The sequence below is a fragment of the Panthera uncia genome (genome assembly GCF_023721935.1).
Source record: "Panthera uncia isolate 11264 chromosome C1 unlocalized genomic scaffold, Puncia_PCG_1.0 HiC_scaffold_4, whole genome shotgun sequence".
In the NCBI taxonomy this organism is placed as follows: domain Eukaryota; kingdom Metazoa; phylum Chordata; class Mammalia; order Carnivora; family Felidae; genus Panthera; species Panthera uncia.
In genome coordinates, this window is record NW_026057585.1 from 80,316,493 (window position 1) to 80,332,282 (window position 15,790).

Here is a 15,790-nt window from a genome sequence, read left to right on the forward strand (position 1 = left end):
CGCAGTTTGTGAGTTCAAGCCCCACGTTGGACTCTGTGCTGACAGCTCAGAGCCTAGAGCCTGCTTTGGATTCTGTGTCTCCTTTCTGCCCCTCCCCCATTTGGGCTCTGTCTCTTGTCTCTCTCTCAAAACTAAACATTAAAAAAAAGTTTTTTTTAAATAAAAAATTCCACATGTGTGTGAAGTCATATGGTATTTATCTTTCTCTGACCGGCTTATGGTTTTGGGGTATATTTAATGAATGGGGAATGATTACAATGTAAATTTTTAAATTAGGTATTTCACATTATTCTATTTTATCTCCTCTGTTAAGTTTTTGGTTGAACGTACTTTTATTATTCTAGCAGAGATGTGACCCATGGCTTGTTTTTTGTGTGACTCACAATCTCTTAGAAAGGTTTTTATATTTTTTAAGGGCTGCACAAAACATGAAGAAGAATATGCAGTAGAGGGGCACCTGGGTGGCTCAGTCTGTTAAGTGTCTGACTTTGGCTCAGGTCATGATCTCGTGATTCATGAGTTTACCCCCTGCGTTGGGCTCTGTGCTGACAGCTCAGAGCCTGGAGCCTGTTTTGGATTCTGTGTCTCCTTTTCTTTCTGCCCCTCCTCCTCTTCAAAAATAAACATTAAAAAAATTTTTCTTTTAAATAAATAAAAAGAATATGCAGTAGAGTCCCAAAGTCTAAAATATTTATTTTTTGGTTCTTTACAGAGAAGTTTTGCTCATCCTTTACTCTAGAGATTACAACATGTGTCTTTATAGTTTATTACAGTTTAAATTAGGTATTTTAACCACTTCTCAACAATGTAAGAACCTGCAATTTAACTCCTTCCTGCCCTTTGTGCTATTGTCATATATTTCGCTTTTACATATATCTTAAATCCGAAAGACTTCATTATAACTCCTTTTCAAGCAGTCAATTTTCAGGTATACTCATCCCTACTTACCCTTCCTGGTATTCTTGACTCCTTCCTGCACTTCTATACTTCTGTGCTTCCTTCTGGGGTCATTTTCCTTCGGCCTGCAGAGCCCCCGCCTTGGATTTGGTGTTGGTAGTGCAGGTCGTTAGTAATGAATTCCTTCAGCTTTCTTTTGCCTGAAAACATCCTTCTTCTGTTTTCACTGGATATCAAATTCTAGGTTGGCAGTTATTTTTCTTTTAGCCCTTTAAAGAGTCATCCCATTGTCTCTGGCTGCCTTAGTTTCCATTGAGAAGTCACCTGTAAGTATTACTGTTGCTCTTTTGTAGATAGTAACTGCTTTTCTCTGGCTGCTTTTAGGGTTTTCTCTGTCTCTGATTTTCAGCAATTTGACAATGATGTTTTTTGGCTATAGTTTTCTTGATATTTATCCTACTTGGATTTTGCTGAGGTTCCTGAGTCTGTTTTCAGCAATTTGAGGCAATTGTCCCCTACTATGTCCTTAAATATTGCTTCGGTCTTATTCTCTGTCTCCTGCCCTGGACCCTAATTCTACATAGGGTAGACCTCTTGACTATGTTCTACGTGTCTTTTTAAAAAAAATATTTATTTGGGGGAGAGCGCAAGTGAGGGAGGGGCAAAGAGAGGGGGACAGAGCATCTGAAGCGGGCTCTGCGCTGGCAGGCTGACACCAGCAAGCCCAATATGGGGCTCAAACTCCTGAACTGCAAGAACTTGACCTGAGCCAAAACTGGACGCTCAACCCACTGAGCCATCCAGGTGCCCCTCCCATGTGTCTCTTATATTCTGTTCTGTTGTTTTCTTTTTTTTGTCCCTTCTGTGCTTTAGTTTGGTTATTCTCTACTGACTTTTCTTCAAGCTTATCAATCCTGTCTTCTGTTAAATCCATCCAATGTTGTACTGTGCCATTTTGAACTTCCATTTGGTTCTTTTTTTTTATAGATTCCAGCTCCCTTTTACAAAATTCTCTTTTATCCAGTTTGTCCATCTTTTCCTGTTTCCTTTCACACACCAATCATAGTTATTTTGACATCCTGATCTGTTTATTCCAGTATCTGGATTGTTCCTGGGTCTGCTTTTATTTCTCGTAATTATCAATCATTTTTTTTCTTCTTCCCCGTTTCTAATACTTTTTTTATTGTATCAAAGATATCGTAGAGGGGTGCCTGGGTGGCTCAGTCAGTTGGGCGACCGACTTCGGCTCGGGTCATGATCTCACGGTCCGTGAGTTCGAGCCCCACGTCGGGCTCTGTGCTGACAACTCAGAGCCTGGAGCCTGTTTTGGATTCTGTGTCTTCCTCTCTCTCTGACCTTCCCCCATTCATGCTCTGTCTCTCTCTGTCTCTAAAGTGAATAAATGTTAAAAAAATTAAAAAAAAAAAAAGATATCGTAGATATGTGGTAGAGACTCTGGATTATGCTTATAGGGTGAGTGTTTTCTGTAGGCTGTTAAATTACTGACTTACCACCTTGATCCTGTCTGGGGCAGGTTTTAGGCTTTGTCAGAACAGGTTTGTTTCAGGGCACCTGGGTGGCTCAGTCAAAGCGTCCGACTTCAGCTCAGGTCATGATCTCACAGTTCATGAGTTCAAGCCCCAAATGGGGCTGGCTCTGTGCTGACAGCTCAGAACCTAGAGCCTGCTTCAGATTCTGTGTGTGTGTCTCTCTCTCTGCCTCTCCCCTTTTCATGCTCTGTCTTCTTTCAAAAATAAATAAGCATTTAAAAAATTTTTGTAAATTATTGAAAAGAAAAGATTATGTGTCTCCTTCTCTGCTCCTCCCCTGCTTGTGCACGTTCTCTCCCTCTCTCTCTTTCTCTCTCAAAAATGAATAAACATTTAAAAAAAAAAAAAAAAGGAACAAGTCTGTTTCAGTTTGCCCTTCTACAATGTGGGTCTTATTCCTAGGATACAGCCTTTCTGGGATCTCAAACTCAAATCTCAGGGTGTTCACAAAGACCTCTCCACTTGGAGTGGACCTAAGCTTCAACCTCTGTCTCCCCAGCACTGTGCAGCCTCTGAAGTCTGTGCGCAGATCGCCAACCTCCCAGCACCTGTTCTCTGCTAGGCTTCCTGGCATCTCCGTATGCACACACCGCTATGAGTCAGCTAATAAATGAGTAGGGAATTTTGACTTTGATTTGAGGGTGGGGGGCTCACTTCTCTCTAGAACCTTTCCTCAGTCCTAGCCTCCTGGCAGCCCAGAACTCCAGTCTCTGTCTCTCCTTCGTCAGACTCTCTCTCAGCACCTCGTTTGGGGAAAATGCCCTCAAGGAGGAAGCCAGGGTGAGTGTGGGGTCACCTTTGCTTTCCCTTCTCTCAAAATTCATAGTCCTACACCTGTTGCTATCAAATGCCTGCAAATGGTCATTTTATATATTTCCAGCTTTTATAGTTGTTTATGGTGGTAGGGTAAATCCAATAGCTTCACAACATAATACTAATAGGAAAACAGTAGGGAAAACTTTGTTTATGTTATTGTATACACCATCGAAAGGTTGTATATCCAATGCAATGGATTATTAGCCACAAAAAAGAATGAAATCTTGCCATTTGCAATGATGTGGATGGAGCTAGAGAGTATTATGCTAAGCAAAATCAGTTACTCAGAGAAAGACGAATACCACATGATTTCACTCATATGTGGAATTTTAAGAAACAAAACAAATGAGCAAAGGAGAAAAAGAGAGAGAGGCAAACCAAGAAACAGACTCCTAACTATAGAGAACAAACTGATGGTTACCAGAGAGGAGGTGGGTGGGGGGGAGCAAGTTAGGTAGGTGAAGGGGATTGAGGAGAGCACTTGGGATGAGCACAGGGTGTTGTATAGAAGTGCGGAATCACTATGTTGTACACCTGAAACTAATCTACTGTATGTCAACTGCAATTTAAATAAAAACTTTTTTAAAAAAGAAAAAAAGTCTACTCAGTAGGAAAAGAGATTGGAAGGACTATATCAAACTATTAAGTTGCTTGCCAAGTTAGATGGGATCAGGACACTGAGGAGGAGTTTACACTAACATTTGCTTTGTGTGTTTCTTTCTAACCCCTCAGTACCTCCCTGCACTTGGTTACTCAAAACGGGTCCATCTGATGAATCCTATGGTTCCAGGATTAACTGGCAGCAAAATGAGCTCCTCAGAAGAGGTAGGTTTGCCAACTCTGACTTGAGTTTAGAAATCTTCAGCAAGAGAGATGCCTGGGTGGCTCAGTTGGTTGGACATCCGACTTTTGATTTCAGCTCAGGTCATGATCTCACAGTTCTTGGGATTGAGCCCCACGTTGGGCTCTGCACTGGCAGTGTGGAGCCTGCTTGGGATTCTCCCTCTCTCTCTTCTCTCTCTCTCTCTCTCTCTGCCCTGCCCCTGCTCGTGCATGTGTGCTCTCTCCCTCTTAAACTTTAAAAGAAAGAAATCTTCAGCAAGAGATGAAGATATTGAAGACTCAAAAGAACAGTTACTTGGCTAACTTGAATTCTTGTAGATTTGAATTCCAAGGAATCTGAGGTTCATCCCGTTAATTCCAGTGGTTCTTGAGTATTGAAGGACCCAGAAGCAGTCCTGATAGGATCCAATCATAATCTTAACAATTTTACTGCTGTGATATTGTGTGATAAAGCACACAAGCAAAAGTAATGTTTTCATTCATCGACTGTGGTAAATCTCAGCCTTACTAATGAGGTTAATGAGGCGAGGGTTACATTTCACCAAATAGCATCTTGATTCTTAGAGTGATATTTGATATAACTAATATGACAAATACAATATTTTTTAACATTTAAAAGTACTGCTTATGGAAAATGCACTTTTGTTTTGATCACTAAGGGTACAGAATGGAGGGCTCTGTGGAACCCAGAGATGTGGAAGTTTGAGTTCGGGGTTCCCAAACACAGCTGACCTTGAGAACCACCTAGGGAAAGCATTGATTAGGCTCTGTTCTTAGAGATTCTGATAAAGCGGTTCTGGGAAACAACTCAGGAGTCTGTACTTTCTTTCGGATTCTACTAGGTGATTCCGATTGAATTCACGTTTGGGTGCTCATCCAGTTCTTTAAATCTGACTTCTCAATCTTTGATCAGAGATCAGTAAATATACGCATGGAAACTTTTCTTATTATTTTTAAAGGAATATACTCACTCGTTTTTCTCTATGTTAAGGTGATCCATGTATCAGCTATTTCTCTGACAAAATATCCTATCACTCACGCAATTTGGTGACACTCACCCTATCTTAACCCCGGAAGTCCGTGTTAGTTAGCAGCAGTTCCTGAACACGACTGCATCAGAATCACACAGAGAGCTTTTTCAAGATACAAATATCTGGCCCAGCCTCAAGAGATTTTGACTCATCTCCCAGTAATTCACATTTTTTTACAAGCACCCCAGGTGATTCATACACAGGCATACGTGGACCGGAATTTGGTAACCACTGTGAACCCAGAGATCCGTGAGTTTACTCACTTCAAAATAAGAAACAACTCCTATTACCCTAAAAAGGAAAAATGGCTCTAGGTAATATACAGTACCTAGTGTGGGGGCTCGCTGTGAAACAAGTCCCCTCACACATTGTTTGTGGCAATGTCAATTAGTCTTCCCCTTTCAGAAAATCGTTTTGGGCCTAGCAGTTTTGGGTAGCTTAAGGAAATAATCTCAGAGAAGGAGGAAAAAAAACCAACTCTGCAAAGATATTCATTGTATTATATATAAATTGTATAAATTAGAACATAATCTAACAGTTTAGAAATCATTAAAGAAATTATATTGTCACTAATAATCGGGACTATAATACACCATAAAAATTACAAGTGAGGGTGAGGTAGCCACTCAGAAATACTTATGATAGAGTCTCAAGTGAAAAAGCAAAGAGTAGACGCTTGTTCTCGAACTACAGATTTGTAACGATTCTGTGTGTTATAGACAAGGCCTGGGAAGAACACAGGAAAACTCAACTAGTTATTTTTGTTGGGGGGCAATATCGTGAGTGGCTCTTGACTCTGATTAATTCTGCTTTTGTTGAAGCTGTTACTGTTTAAACCTTCGTTTAAAAAAAAAAAAAAATGGAAATACACAGATTCGTTGAGCATATCTCATTTCCCACCATAAGAGGTCCCTTCTCCTCCATGGCTTCTAGGAGTCCAAGATTGATCTCCTTGACCGGAAGGAGGATGTAAAGAAAAAACTAAAGAAGGCCTTCTGTGAGCCAGGGAACGTGGAGAACAACGGAGTTCTGTCTTTCATCAAGCATGTCCTCTTTCCCCTTAAGTCTGGTAAGACACCCTTTTATTGCTTCTCAGAGGCCAGGCGGAGGTAGCAGAAGTAGTGCTGAGGTCGCCCTTGTGATTTGTCAGAATCTTCCTTCGCCGATGGCTTCCCTGATTCTGTGCTCTGACTTCTCATATGCCGACGTACATTTGGAGTCGGGATGTCATTTCACTGCCCGTGGGGTTGTTACCAAGGTTAGGTTCTAAGCGGGGTGTCAGGGTGGGCAGGGGTGTAGAGATGAAGGTGGGCGCAGGCATGCTCAATTAGAGGAATACAAAAGAAATGTAAGGCACGATCCTTCCCCTTGAGCTTGGATGCCAGCTGGTTTGCTAGCTCATCTGATTTAAGAACAATAAAATGCCATATAATAAAGTTCAAAATATATAATAAAAACTAAAACACCCATAATATTTGAGCTAGGAATGCTGACTCTGCCATTATCAATGAGTTTGTTGGCATAGATCCATTTTCTTACAGAGTTTGTGATCCTTCGAGATGAGAAATGGGGTGGAAACAAAACCTACACCGCTTACTTGGACCTGGAAAAGGACTTTGCTGATGAGGTAATACCAAAGGAGGAGTAATCCCCACTGAATTCCTTCTGACAGACGTCTCCATCTTGGCCCAGCCAGGTTTCTAATATGCGCCGCAAGGCTCTGCTTGATGCTGATGTGTATTGTGTTAGTGTCTTAATGAGGATTCGGGTGGTTCACAGTTTAGATGGGCACATGGCACAAAGCTCGTGTATTGATGTCCTCATCATTCTGCAAAGGATTTAGCCTGGAATGAAGGACCAAACCCAGCAAGATGAAGCATTTCAGGGAGAGGTGCAAAGTCCAGGTTCAAAAAAGAAACACCTGTGGAAGGTAGCTAGCTAAAGGGTACTGATGATCTCAACAGACAGTTTAACAAAAGAATTGCTAGGTGCCCATGTGTTAGGCACCATGGTAGGGGCTGGCATTACAGAGGATTAAATCCTCATGAAGGGGATGCCTGGGAGGCTCAGTCGGTTACGCATCCCACTTTGGCTCAGGTCATGATCTCACAGTTCGTAAGCTCGAGCCCTGCACCGGATGAGCCCAAGCCCCACTTTGGTCTCCACGCTGATAGTGCAGAGTCTGCGTGGGATTCTCTCTCTCTCCCTCTCTCTCTCTACTGCTCACTCACTCGTACCCTCTCTCTCTCAAAAACAAATTTTAAGGGGTGCCTGGGTGGCTCAGTCTGTTGAGCAACTGACTTCGGCTCAGGTCATGATCTCATGGTTTGTGAGTTTGAGCCCCACATCAGGCTCTGTGCTGACAGCTCGGAGCCTGGAGCCTGCTTCGAATTCTGTGTCTCCCTCTCTCTCTGCCCCTCCCCTGCTCATGCTGTCTCCCTCTGTCTCAAAGATAAATATAACCATTAAAAATAAATAAATGAATAAATAAATTTTAGAAAATCCTCATGGAGCTCATGGTCCAGTGGGAGAGGCAGACATAGAAACAAATATCACTGCTATGTGACTATACGATGACGATGTACATGTATGATCCAGAAATATAATAGGAGGAAGTGATTGCCTGGCTGGTCAAGCTTTACAGAGGGGACAGCCTCCGAACAGAGGGAAGAAATTGCGCAAAGACATGGTGAGGTGAGACAGCATAGTATGGAATTACAAGTGGTTTGATCTAACATGAGTCCAAAAGGTGAGGCAGAGTGTTGTGGGAGAGATAGGCAGGGCCAGGTCATAAAGGGAAGATGTGGCCATGGTGCATATGGAGAATGAAATGGGGACTTTTGACTGACTCTGACTTTGGGTTGAATCAGCAACGTGATCGGGCTGTCAGAAACGTAATGAAGTCTTAGTGTAAGTCATCCGAAGTGTAGAGTCTGGAACCACAGAGTTGATCATTCAGTTCTCCACTGTTGTGAGTACATTTGGGGTTGTGCATTCAGCCCTGAACTTCAATTTTCTGAAGTTTATTTGACCATCTGGGCTGTGTTGGTGGGGAGAAGGAGGATGCTGTGATAGGGAACAGACCCAAGCCCTTGTCACAAGAGCACAGTTGAAAGAACAGGGGATGTTTAGTTGGGAATCAGGCCTGTGTTCCGTCATCCTCAAATACATGACAGATTCCCGTGGGAGAGGGGTTGGATTTCTTCCTGTGGCACCAGAAAGCTAAACCAGGTCTGCAGGTGGGGACCGCGGGGGTAGGTGTGTTCGGGTTCAACATCAGGGAGAGCTGTGCAGTGACCTCCACTGTGTGGCAATGGACTGGGCTGCCTCACTTGACCTTGCGTCCCCGTCACTGAGGTGTTCAGGCAGAGCCCGGAAGACCACTGCAGGACACCGTTGTGTAAGGGACAGAACATCAAGTAGAAGCAAAGGCTCGGTGACCTCTGAGCTCTGCGGCCCTCCAAGCCCATCTTTTGGATGTTTTTCACAGCCATTGCTCTGAAACCCTTCTGTCTGCAGTCTGAGGCCGGCCACGAAACCCACACGGTACTCCTCAGTCCTGTGAACGGTCATTTGTGGGAGTAACGAAAAGGATAGAAGAAATGTGTCTGAAAAAAGAGCTTGGAGCAGCACTAGCCAATAGCACTTTCTGTGACCATGGACATGGTCTGTATGCACTGCCTCCTCACGCAGCTGCCACTGGCCACGTGTGGCTGGTCAGCCTTAGAACATGCCCAATGCAGCCGAGAAACTGCGTTTCAGTTTACCCGGAAATATCCACATGAGGCTAGTGGCTCCCATCTTGGACAGAGCCGGTCTAAAGCTTTCCTGTTGTTAAAATTACACATGCCCAGGGCGCCTGGATGGCTCAGTTGGTTAAACGTCCAATTTCGACTCAGGTCATGACCTCGCAGTTTGTGAGATCAAGACCCGTGTCAGGCTCCGTGCTGACAGCTCAGAGCCTGGAGCTTGCTTCGGATTCTGTGTCTCCTTGTCTCTCTGTCCCTCCCCCACTGATGCTCTGCCTCTCTCTCAAAAATTTCCCAAGGAAATGAAGGAATATTAGAAACAAAAATGTAGGTATTGTTGTATTACAGGTGTTCATGCCTAAGAGACATCACCTCGGAATATCTAGCAGGTGCTTTCAGGCCAGATCTGGGATATAAAAGCACGAGTCATGGGACACAAGAAGAATTGACTTGCTCAACTCTTACTGCATACTTGCACTCCTCACCATTTTCACCCACGTTATGTGATTTAATCCTCATTCTGACTCTCTGAGACTCTGAGATATAGGTATTATCTTCAGCTTTTAAGTGAAGAACCCCAGACTTAGAGGAGTTAACTGCCTGGTCCAGGGGTCACACAGCTAGCTGGAACTCAAACCCCAGTCTAACTCCAGAGCCCTTGTTCTTTCTTCTGGCTCACTCGGCTCGGCCCCCCTCGGGCTGTCTCCTTGGGTTGCATATGTGAATGTTTCTCTGCCTCTAAATGCCTCTGGTTTGTGCCATTCTTCTAAGCATGAATGGAGGGACTAGAAGACTTTGACTAATAAAAACATTCAGCCTCTACAAACCCTCAAGTTGGTATGGAATTCAGAGTCAAAAACCCTAACTCTCATACAGTGAGATAATCTTTCTGAACCTGTTTTCCCTTCTCTGTCAGCTTCACAGGATTGTTCTGAGGATCGAGTAAGACTGTAGGGAGGAGTGGTGTCTGGGTGGCTCTGGGAGCTCACTAGCACAGGTCATGATCTCATGAGTTCGAGCCCCACATCAGGCTCTGCGCTGGTGGTATGGAGCCTGCTTGGGATCCTCTCTCTCTCTCCCCCCTTCTCTCTCTCTCTGCCCCTTCCCCACTTGCGCACTCTCTCTCTCTCTCTGAAAATAAATAAATAAACTTAAAAAAAATAGAGACCGCTGGGGAAACACCTGCACCCTCCACACACATTATCCTTAGTGGACTTGGACATCTGTGCTGCATCTCACAGAGCCTTTGGACGCTTTTGCAGGTTGTACACCCTGGAGACCTCAAGAATTCTGTTGAAGTCGCCCTGAACAAGTTGCTGGATCCTATCCGGGAAAAGTTTAATACTCCTGCACTGAAGAAACTGGCCAGCGCTGCCTACCCAGACCCCTCAAAGCAGAGTAAGGCGAGCCAGGGAGGGAGGGGGAGGGCCAAGGGGTGCTTGGCATCATCAGGACAGAGAGCCTGTCAGTGGGCTTCAGAAGAAGGTCTGCCTTAAATTGAGAGCCCGAGAAGCCAGGGGGCCCGAAGTACAGGAATATCGTACCCCATTGACTCCTGGAATGGAGCTGGAATCATCTGGATTTTGGTTTGGGCGATGCTGTGAAGTGATTACGTCCTGCCGTACCAGTCTACTGTGTGAGACATGGCCTGTGATCTCATACTTCACTAAATCCTCTTCAGTTAAGAGACCAGTTGGGTTAGACCATGAGGGTAACACAACTGCTCAGGCAGAGTCTGCACAGCTCCTTAGGAAAGCTCATCTTTAGCTTCGCCCAGTTCCCTTGCATGGGCTTCTGACCAGCTCTTAGTTGGCCATCCATTGACCCATGATGCTGAGTTATTAACTTGGATGGTTTTGTGTGACTCTCCCAGAAAAGACTCCATCAATGCATGTGAGATGCATGAATAGAAACACCTAGAGGTAGCAAAGCTACTACTGTCCTTTCCCAAAGGTTGCCAGTCCTATTTTAGAGAAGATATAAGTAGGGGCGCCTAGTTCATGAGTTCAAGTCCCATGTCAGGCATAGAGATTACTTAAAAAAAATAAATAAGAAAAAACTAAATGGGTAGATTCTGGGGATTCTGCACTAAACCCTGCTAGTGTCATCATTTGGTGGGGTCAGCATTTGGCCTGTCATGGCAGAGGAAGAGAGTTCTGATCCCTTGGGGTTCCTTTCTTTCCCAGAGCCGATTGCCAAAGGTCCTGCCAAGAATTCAGAACCAGAGGAGGTCATCCCATCCCGGCTGGATATCCGTGTGGGCAAAGTCATTAGTGTGGACAAGGTACTCATTTTTCACCACATCCCAGAGAGGCCGATAGGGGTCACGTTTGTCTGTTTCCATCTGGAGGAAACCTGGCCTGGGATGGGAAGTAACATCCCTGAGGTCATATTGCAAGTCAGAACACAGGTGTCTAGTTCCAGGTGTCAGGCTTTTTTCCCCTTTGCTGCCTCTGGACCTTTTGCAACCAGACACAGCCAGGAACTCAGAGCCGGGGTTGGGGAGGAGAGGATATTAGTCAGAGGGAGCTTGCTTATCAGTTAAATCTGGTCTGATAGACTCTTCTGGTCTCTACTGGCTTGTCTGGACTTGGCTGCAGGCCTTATCTTGGAACAGCCACTTTGTCTCCCTGCCCCATCCCACCCACCCCTGAAAATGGGGAAGGGAGAGGGACTTCCTTTTACCCAGAGACAGAAGGTTATGCAGCCAGCGACCTGGGACCATTGTTGTGGACTTTTCTTTCTTTCCCAGCATTGTTTTTCACTACAGAGACTACTGAAAGTACTTTGAGATGGCTGCCTCCTTCAGATGGTGAGGCCAGCATTGTCCTCCGCTCATCTTCCAGGCCACGCAGGACTCAGCCGGTGTAGCATGTGGCCATAGCGGTAGCCACCCAGACAGTCCAGGCCATTTACTTGTGCAGGAGACTCCGTGCACCTCCTCTTGCTCAAACCCTGCCTCTTGGGGGAGAGTAAAATGGAGCTTCAAGGCCCATCTTCCTGTCTGCTCTCTGGGACCTGGAAAGAGTTTGCTGCAGAGGGTCCCTCAGGAGCCTCTGTTGGAGAGTAGATGCCCCTTTCAGCAGTCAGAGGGTTCACCGGACCCCCATGGTCCCTTCCGTCACAATACCGTCCGGAACTAACCTCTCTTGCCGGCAGCACCCAGACGCAGACAGCCTGTACGTGGAGAAGGTCGATGTGGGGGAAGCTGAACCACGGACTGTGGTGAGCGGCCTGGTGCAGTTTGTGCCCGAGGAGGACCTGCGGGATAGGCTGGTGGTGGTGCTGTGCAATCTGAAACCCCAGAAGATGAGGGGTGTCGAGTCCCAAGGCATGCTTCTGTGTGCTTCTATGTGAGTGAGAGCTTGGGGTGGGGCGCGGGCCCGAGCGTGGGGGGCAGGAAGTGCAGGGAATTGGCCCACGTGATGCCCTTCTCCAGGGCATCAGGCGGAACACTTGGAGAAACTGTCCAAAACATGATGCGTGAAGGAATTACTCACCACGCACGTACTGCGAATGAAGCGCTTTACCCAAAGTTAATTTTATTACCACGGGAACTGAAGGTTCAAAGCAGCAGGTACATGCCCAAGTCTCTCTACTAGTGAGAGATGGAGCCAGGATTCTAGCCTAATTCTGACTGGCTGTTCAGGCCTTGCTGTCTCTGTTATGTCATACTTCCTCCCCTAAAAGCCTAGATTTCGGTGTCTCTCCTGACAGAGGGTTTCAGTCTAGCCCCGGTTAACCCAACGCACAAATGTAGTACAGCACCGAGGACTTCCTGGGCCTCTGGCGTTGAGGAGGCCCTAAAGCCCCACAGTGAAGGCCCCGGTGCTCTGGCTTCGCTGGCCGCTGCAGGCAGTCCATAGTCTCACTCTTTCCTTCTCCTGTGTGTCTTCCCCAGAGAAGGGGTAAACCGCAAGGTTGAGCCTCTGGACCCTCCTGCCGGCTCTGCTCCCGGGGAGCGAGTGTTCGTGAAGGGCTACGAGAAGGGCCAACCGGATGAAGAGCTCAAGCCCAAGAAGAAGGTCTTCGAGAAGCTGCAGGTAAAAAGCTGCAGTGCCCCCTCTCTGGCCTGGGCCGCCTGGACCGTGTCCCCAGACTGCTATTGCTGAGTCCACAGCTGCCCTCTCCCCCGCTGGGCCTTCCTGCGTCTGAGCCCCTCTCTTCCTTCAGTCCAGACCGCCCCGGAGGAGGTGTCTGAGCAGCACGGGAGCCCTCGCACGTACCTAGCGTGGACGGGCTATTTGAGGCACCGTGTGAGGGACTTCAGACGTTTCCTCACTTGATCTTCAGCTCGTGATCAGAGGCCTGTCCCTATTGTACCTGGCAGGATACCTGCCAGGGCCACACAGGGTCACCAGCAGGGATGAAGCCAGGGTCCCACCACCACCCCCAGCCTACCTTGATCTTAGAACCACTCATTCTTTGTCTGCTCTCTGGGACATGGACTCCATACAGCCTGTCCCTGTGACCCCTGAGTGCATTCGTTCCCTCAGCAAATACTGAACCCCTGCTGTGTATGCCCACCACAGTTCTGGGCGCTCGGGCTACATCTGTGAACAAAGTAGCAACAGTTCACTCTCCTCATGGAACCAACATGTGTGATTATGAGCAAATGAGGAATTAATACCTCATTTCCTCGCTCAGCCAGAATGTTTCTGGGTGAGGGGCATTTAGAGTGCTGTCTACTTCCATCCGTCCTCCTACATATGGCGGGTGGTTTTACCCGCTCCCTCCTTTCCTGCTTTTCCAGGCTGGTTGTTTTGTTTTGTTTTAATGTTTTTTAATGTTTATTTATTCTTGAGAGAGAGACAGAGTGTGAGTGGGGGAGGGACAGAAAGAGGGGGAGACACAGAATCCGAAGCAGGCTCCAGGCTCCGAGCTGTCAGCACAGAGCCTGATATGGGGTTTGAACCCACAAACTGCAAGATCATGAGCTGAGCCAAAGTTGTACTTAACCGACTGAACCACCCAGGCGCCCCTCCAGACTGGTTTTTTAAATCACTTATTTTTTCTGGCTATAAAATCAAAAATTTTTTTAAGTTTATTTATTTATTTTTGAGAGAGAGAATGTGGGAGGGGCAGAGGGAGAGAGCGAGAATGCCAAGCAGGCTCCACACTGTCAGCACAGTGCCCGATGCAAGGCTGGAATTCACAAACCCGTGAGATCACTAAGATCTGGATGCTTAACCGACTGAGCCACCCAGGCGCCCCAATAAAAATTTTTCATCGTAGAAATGTCTAAAGTGGAGGGGATATGAAGAAAATGAAATATGCATAGTGTTGCCACCTAGTGATACTAGAAAATAGCATTAGTGGTCATTTCTTTCTGGACTTTTTCTATACATGGAGAGGACATATTTACAGTTTGAGTCCCACCATATGTCTATTTAACTTTGTGCTAGAAAAACTTCCCCATCTTTTTAAACACTGAGAGGGGGATCTTACTGTATATACTATTGTATCATAATTACTATAATTTAATGAAATTATCTAACCTTATTAGACGTTGAGATTCTCTTTGGGTTTTCACTATTTGAACGCTGAGATGGAGGTCTCAGTACATAGTCCTTTGCACTTACTCGTGACTGTTTTCCTAAACTAAATGCCTAAAATGAGCTTCCCGAGGTGAAGAATGAGAGCTGGGTGCGCAGCTCACAGAGAAGCTCGGCCTGTCCACACTGCTAGAGCATCAGAGCCTGCTCTCCTGCAGTCCCGCTGTCCCCACATTCACTGCTTTTGTTTATTCCATGCAGGCTGACTTTAAAACCTCCGAGGAGTGCATCGCACAGTGGAAGGAAGCCAACTTCATGACCAAGCTGGGGTGCATCTCCTGTAAATCACTGAAAGGGGGCAACATTAGCTAGCCAACCGGGCACCTTCCTCCCTTCTCCCGTCACCCTGAGTCATCTGCTGTCTTAATTTGCTCCGTCCGTCACCCATTTATCCATCTCCCAGGACACCGAAGCAGGAAGTTTGGGACTTTATCAGGTGTGGGACTCAGTAAGCGGCAGCTCAGCCTCCCCAGAATCCAGAACCATCCTGTCTGGCTGAAGTGAGCCGCTGACCTCCCAGGTAGTCATGCGGGTGGGGCAGCAGCAGGGAGCCCAGCTCTACCTTCTTCCCTCGGCAGCTGACTGGAGAAATCTGGTTTCAATAGAAGTCCTAGAAAAGGCTTATGCCACAGTCGTCCTAATTGGAAAAATATTGGTTCCTGTTTTCCTAGAGTTATCCCAGCGGCTGTCTCTGTCTGGGATCTGGTGCCTGAACTGGGCTAATTACAGCCTTTCCCCAACAGGAAATTGTGGGATTCCAAAAGCAAGGGGAAGAGAAAACAGAGAACCTAGTGGTCTACCGAGGGGTTGGCAGCTTTTTTCCCCAGTGGCCGCCAGCCTTGAGGCTTGGCACTGGGGGCAGGGCCAGCCCCCAGGGCTCCTGGAATTTCTCTCCCTTGATTCTGTTGGGTTGAGACATTCCCTAAACCAGCTGTGTGTTATTAATATCGGAAGTAGGGCGGGCACAGCCTGAATCCTCCTTCAGAGAGGGTGGGGTACTTCTCCATAGGCATCTCAATCAGAATCACTATCACTGTCATGAATTCAAATAAACTATCTGAACAAAGGTGTCTGGATGAGGCCTGTCTGTGAGCTGGACCATCCCAGGAGAGAGGAAAAGGTGTGGAGCAGCTTCTGGGCCCCTCACCCAACCTAGGCTGCTCATATCTTGGACTTCTGACCCTGTAATGTTGGGAGATAGTGAATTGGATGGATGACCAACACTTTGACTTTTCCTTCGTGATAAAAGCAGAAGAGGCCCACTTTGGGGTCCAGTGCTTACAGGAGGCAGAAAGAACATTCTCTCATAATAGTGGGCCCAGACCACCACCCTGTCCCTCCATTAAGAA

General features: G+C 46.4%; 1 protein-coding gene across 1 annotated transcript in view; it reads left to right on the top strand.

The window, feature by feature from the left end:
* Window positions 1-15,437, top strand: part of YARS1 (tyrosyl-tRNA synthetase 1) — a 28,657-nt gene extending 13,220 nt beyond the window's left edge. Inside the window, exons 6-13 of the mRNA XM_049617560.1 lie at window positions 3,996-4,088; window positions 6,071-6,206; window positions 6,679-6,764; window positions 10,149-10,284; window positions 11,073-11,170; window positions 12,046-12,239; window positions 12,788-12,929; window positions 14,643-15,437. Coding sequence (XP_049473517.1) covers window positions 3,996-4,088; window positions 6,071-6,206; window positions 6,679-6,764; window positions 10,149-10,284; window positions 11,073-11,170; window positions 12,046-12,239; window positions 12,788-12,929; window positions 14,643-14,753 — 996 coding nt within the window. The 3' untranslated portion in view covers window positions 14,754-15,437. The remainder of the gene's footprint in view (window positions 1-3,995; window positions 4,089-6,070; window positions 6,207-6,678; window positions 6,765-10,148; window positions 10,285-11,072; window positions 11,171-12,045; window positions 12,240-12,787; window positions 12,930-14,642) is intronic.
* Window positions 15,438-15,790: the final 353 nt, after the last annotated feature.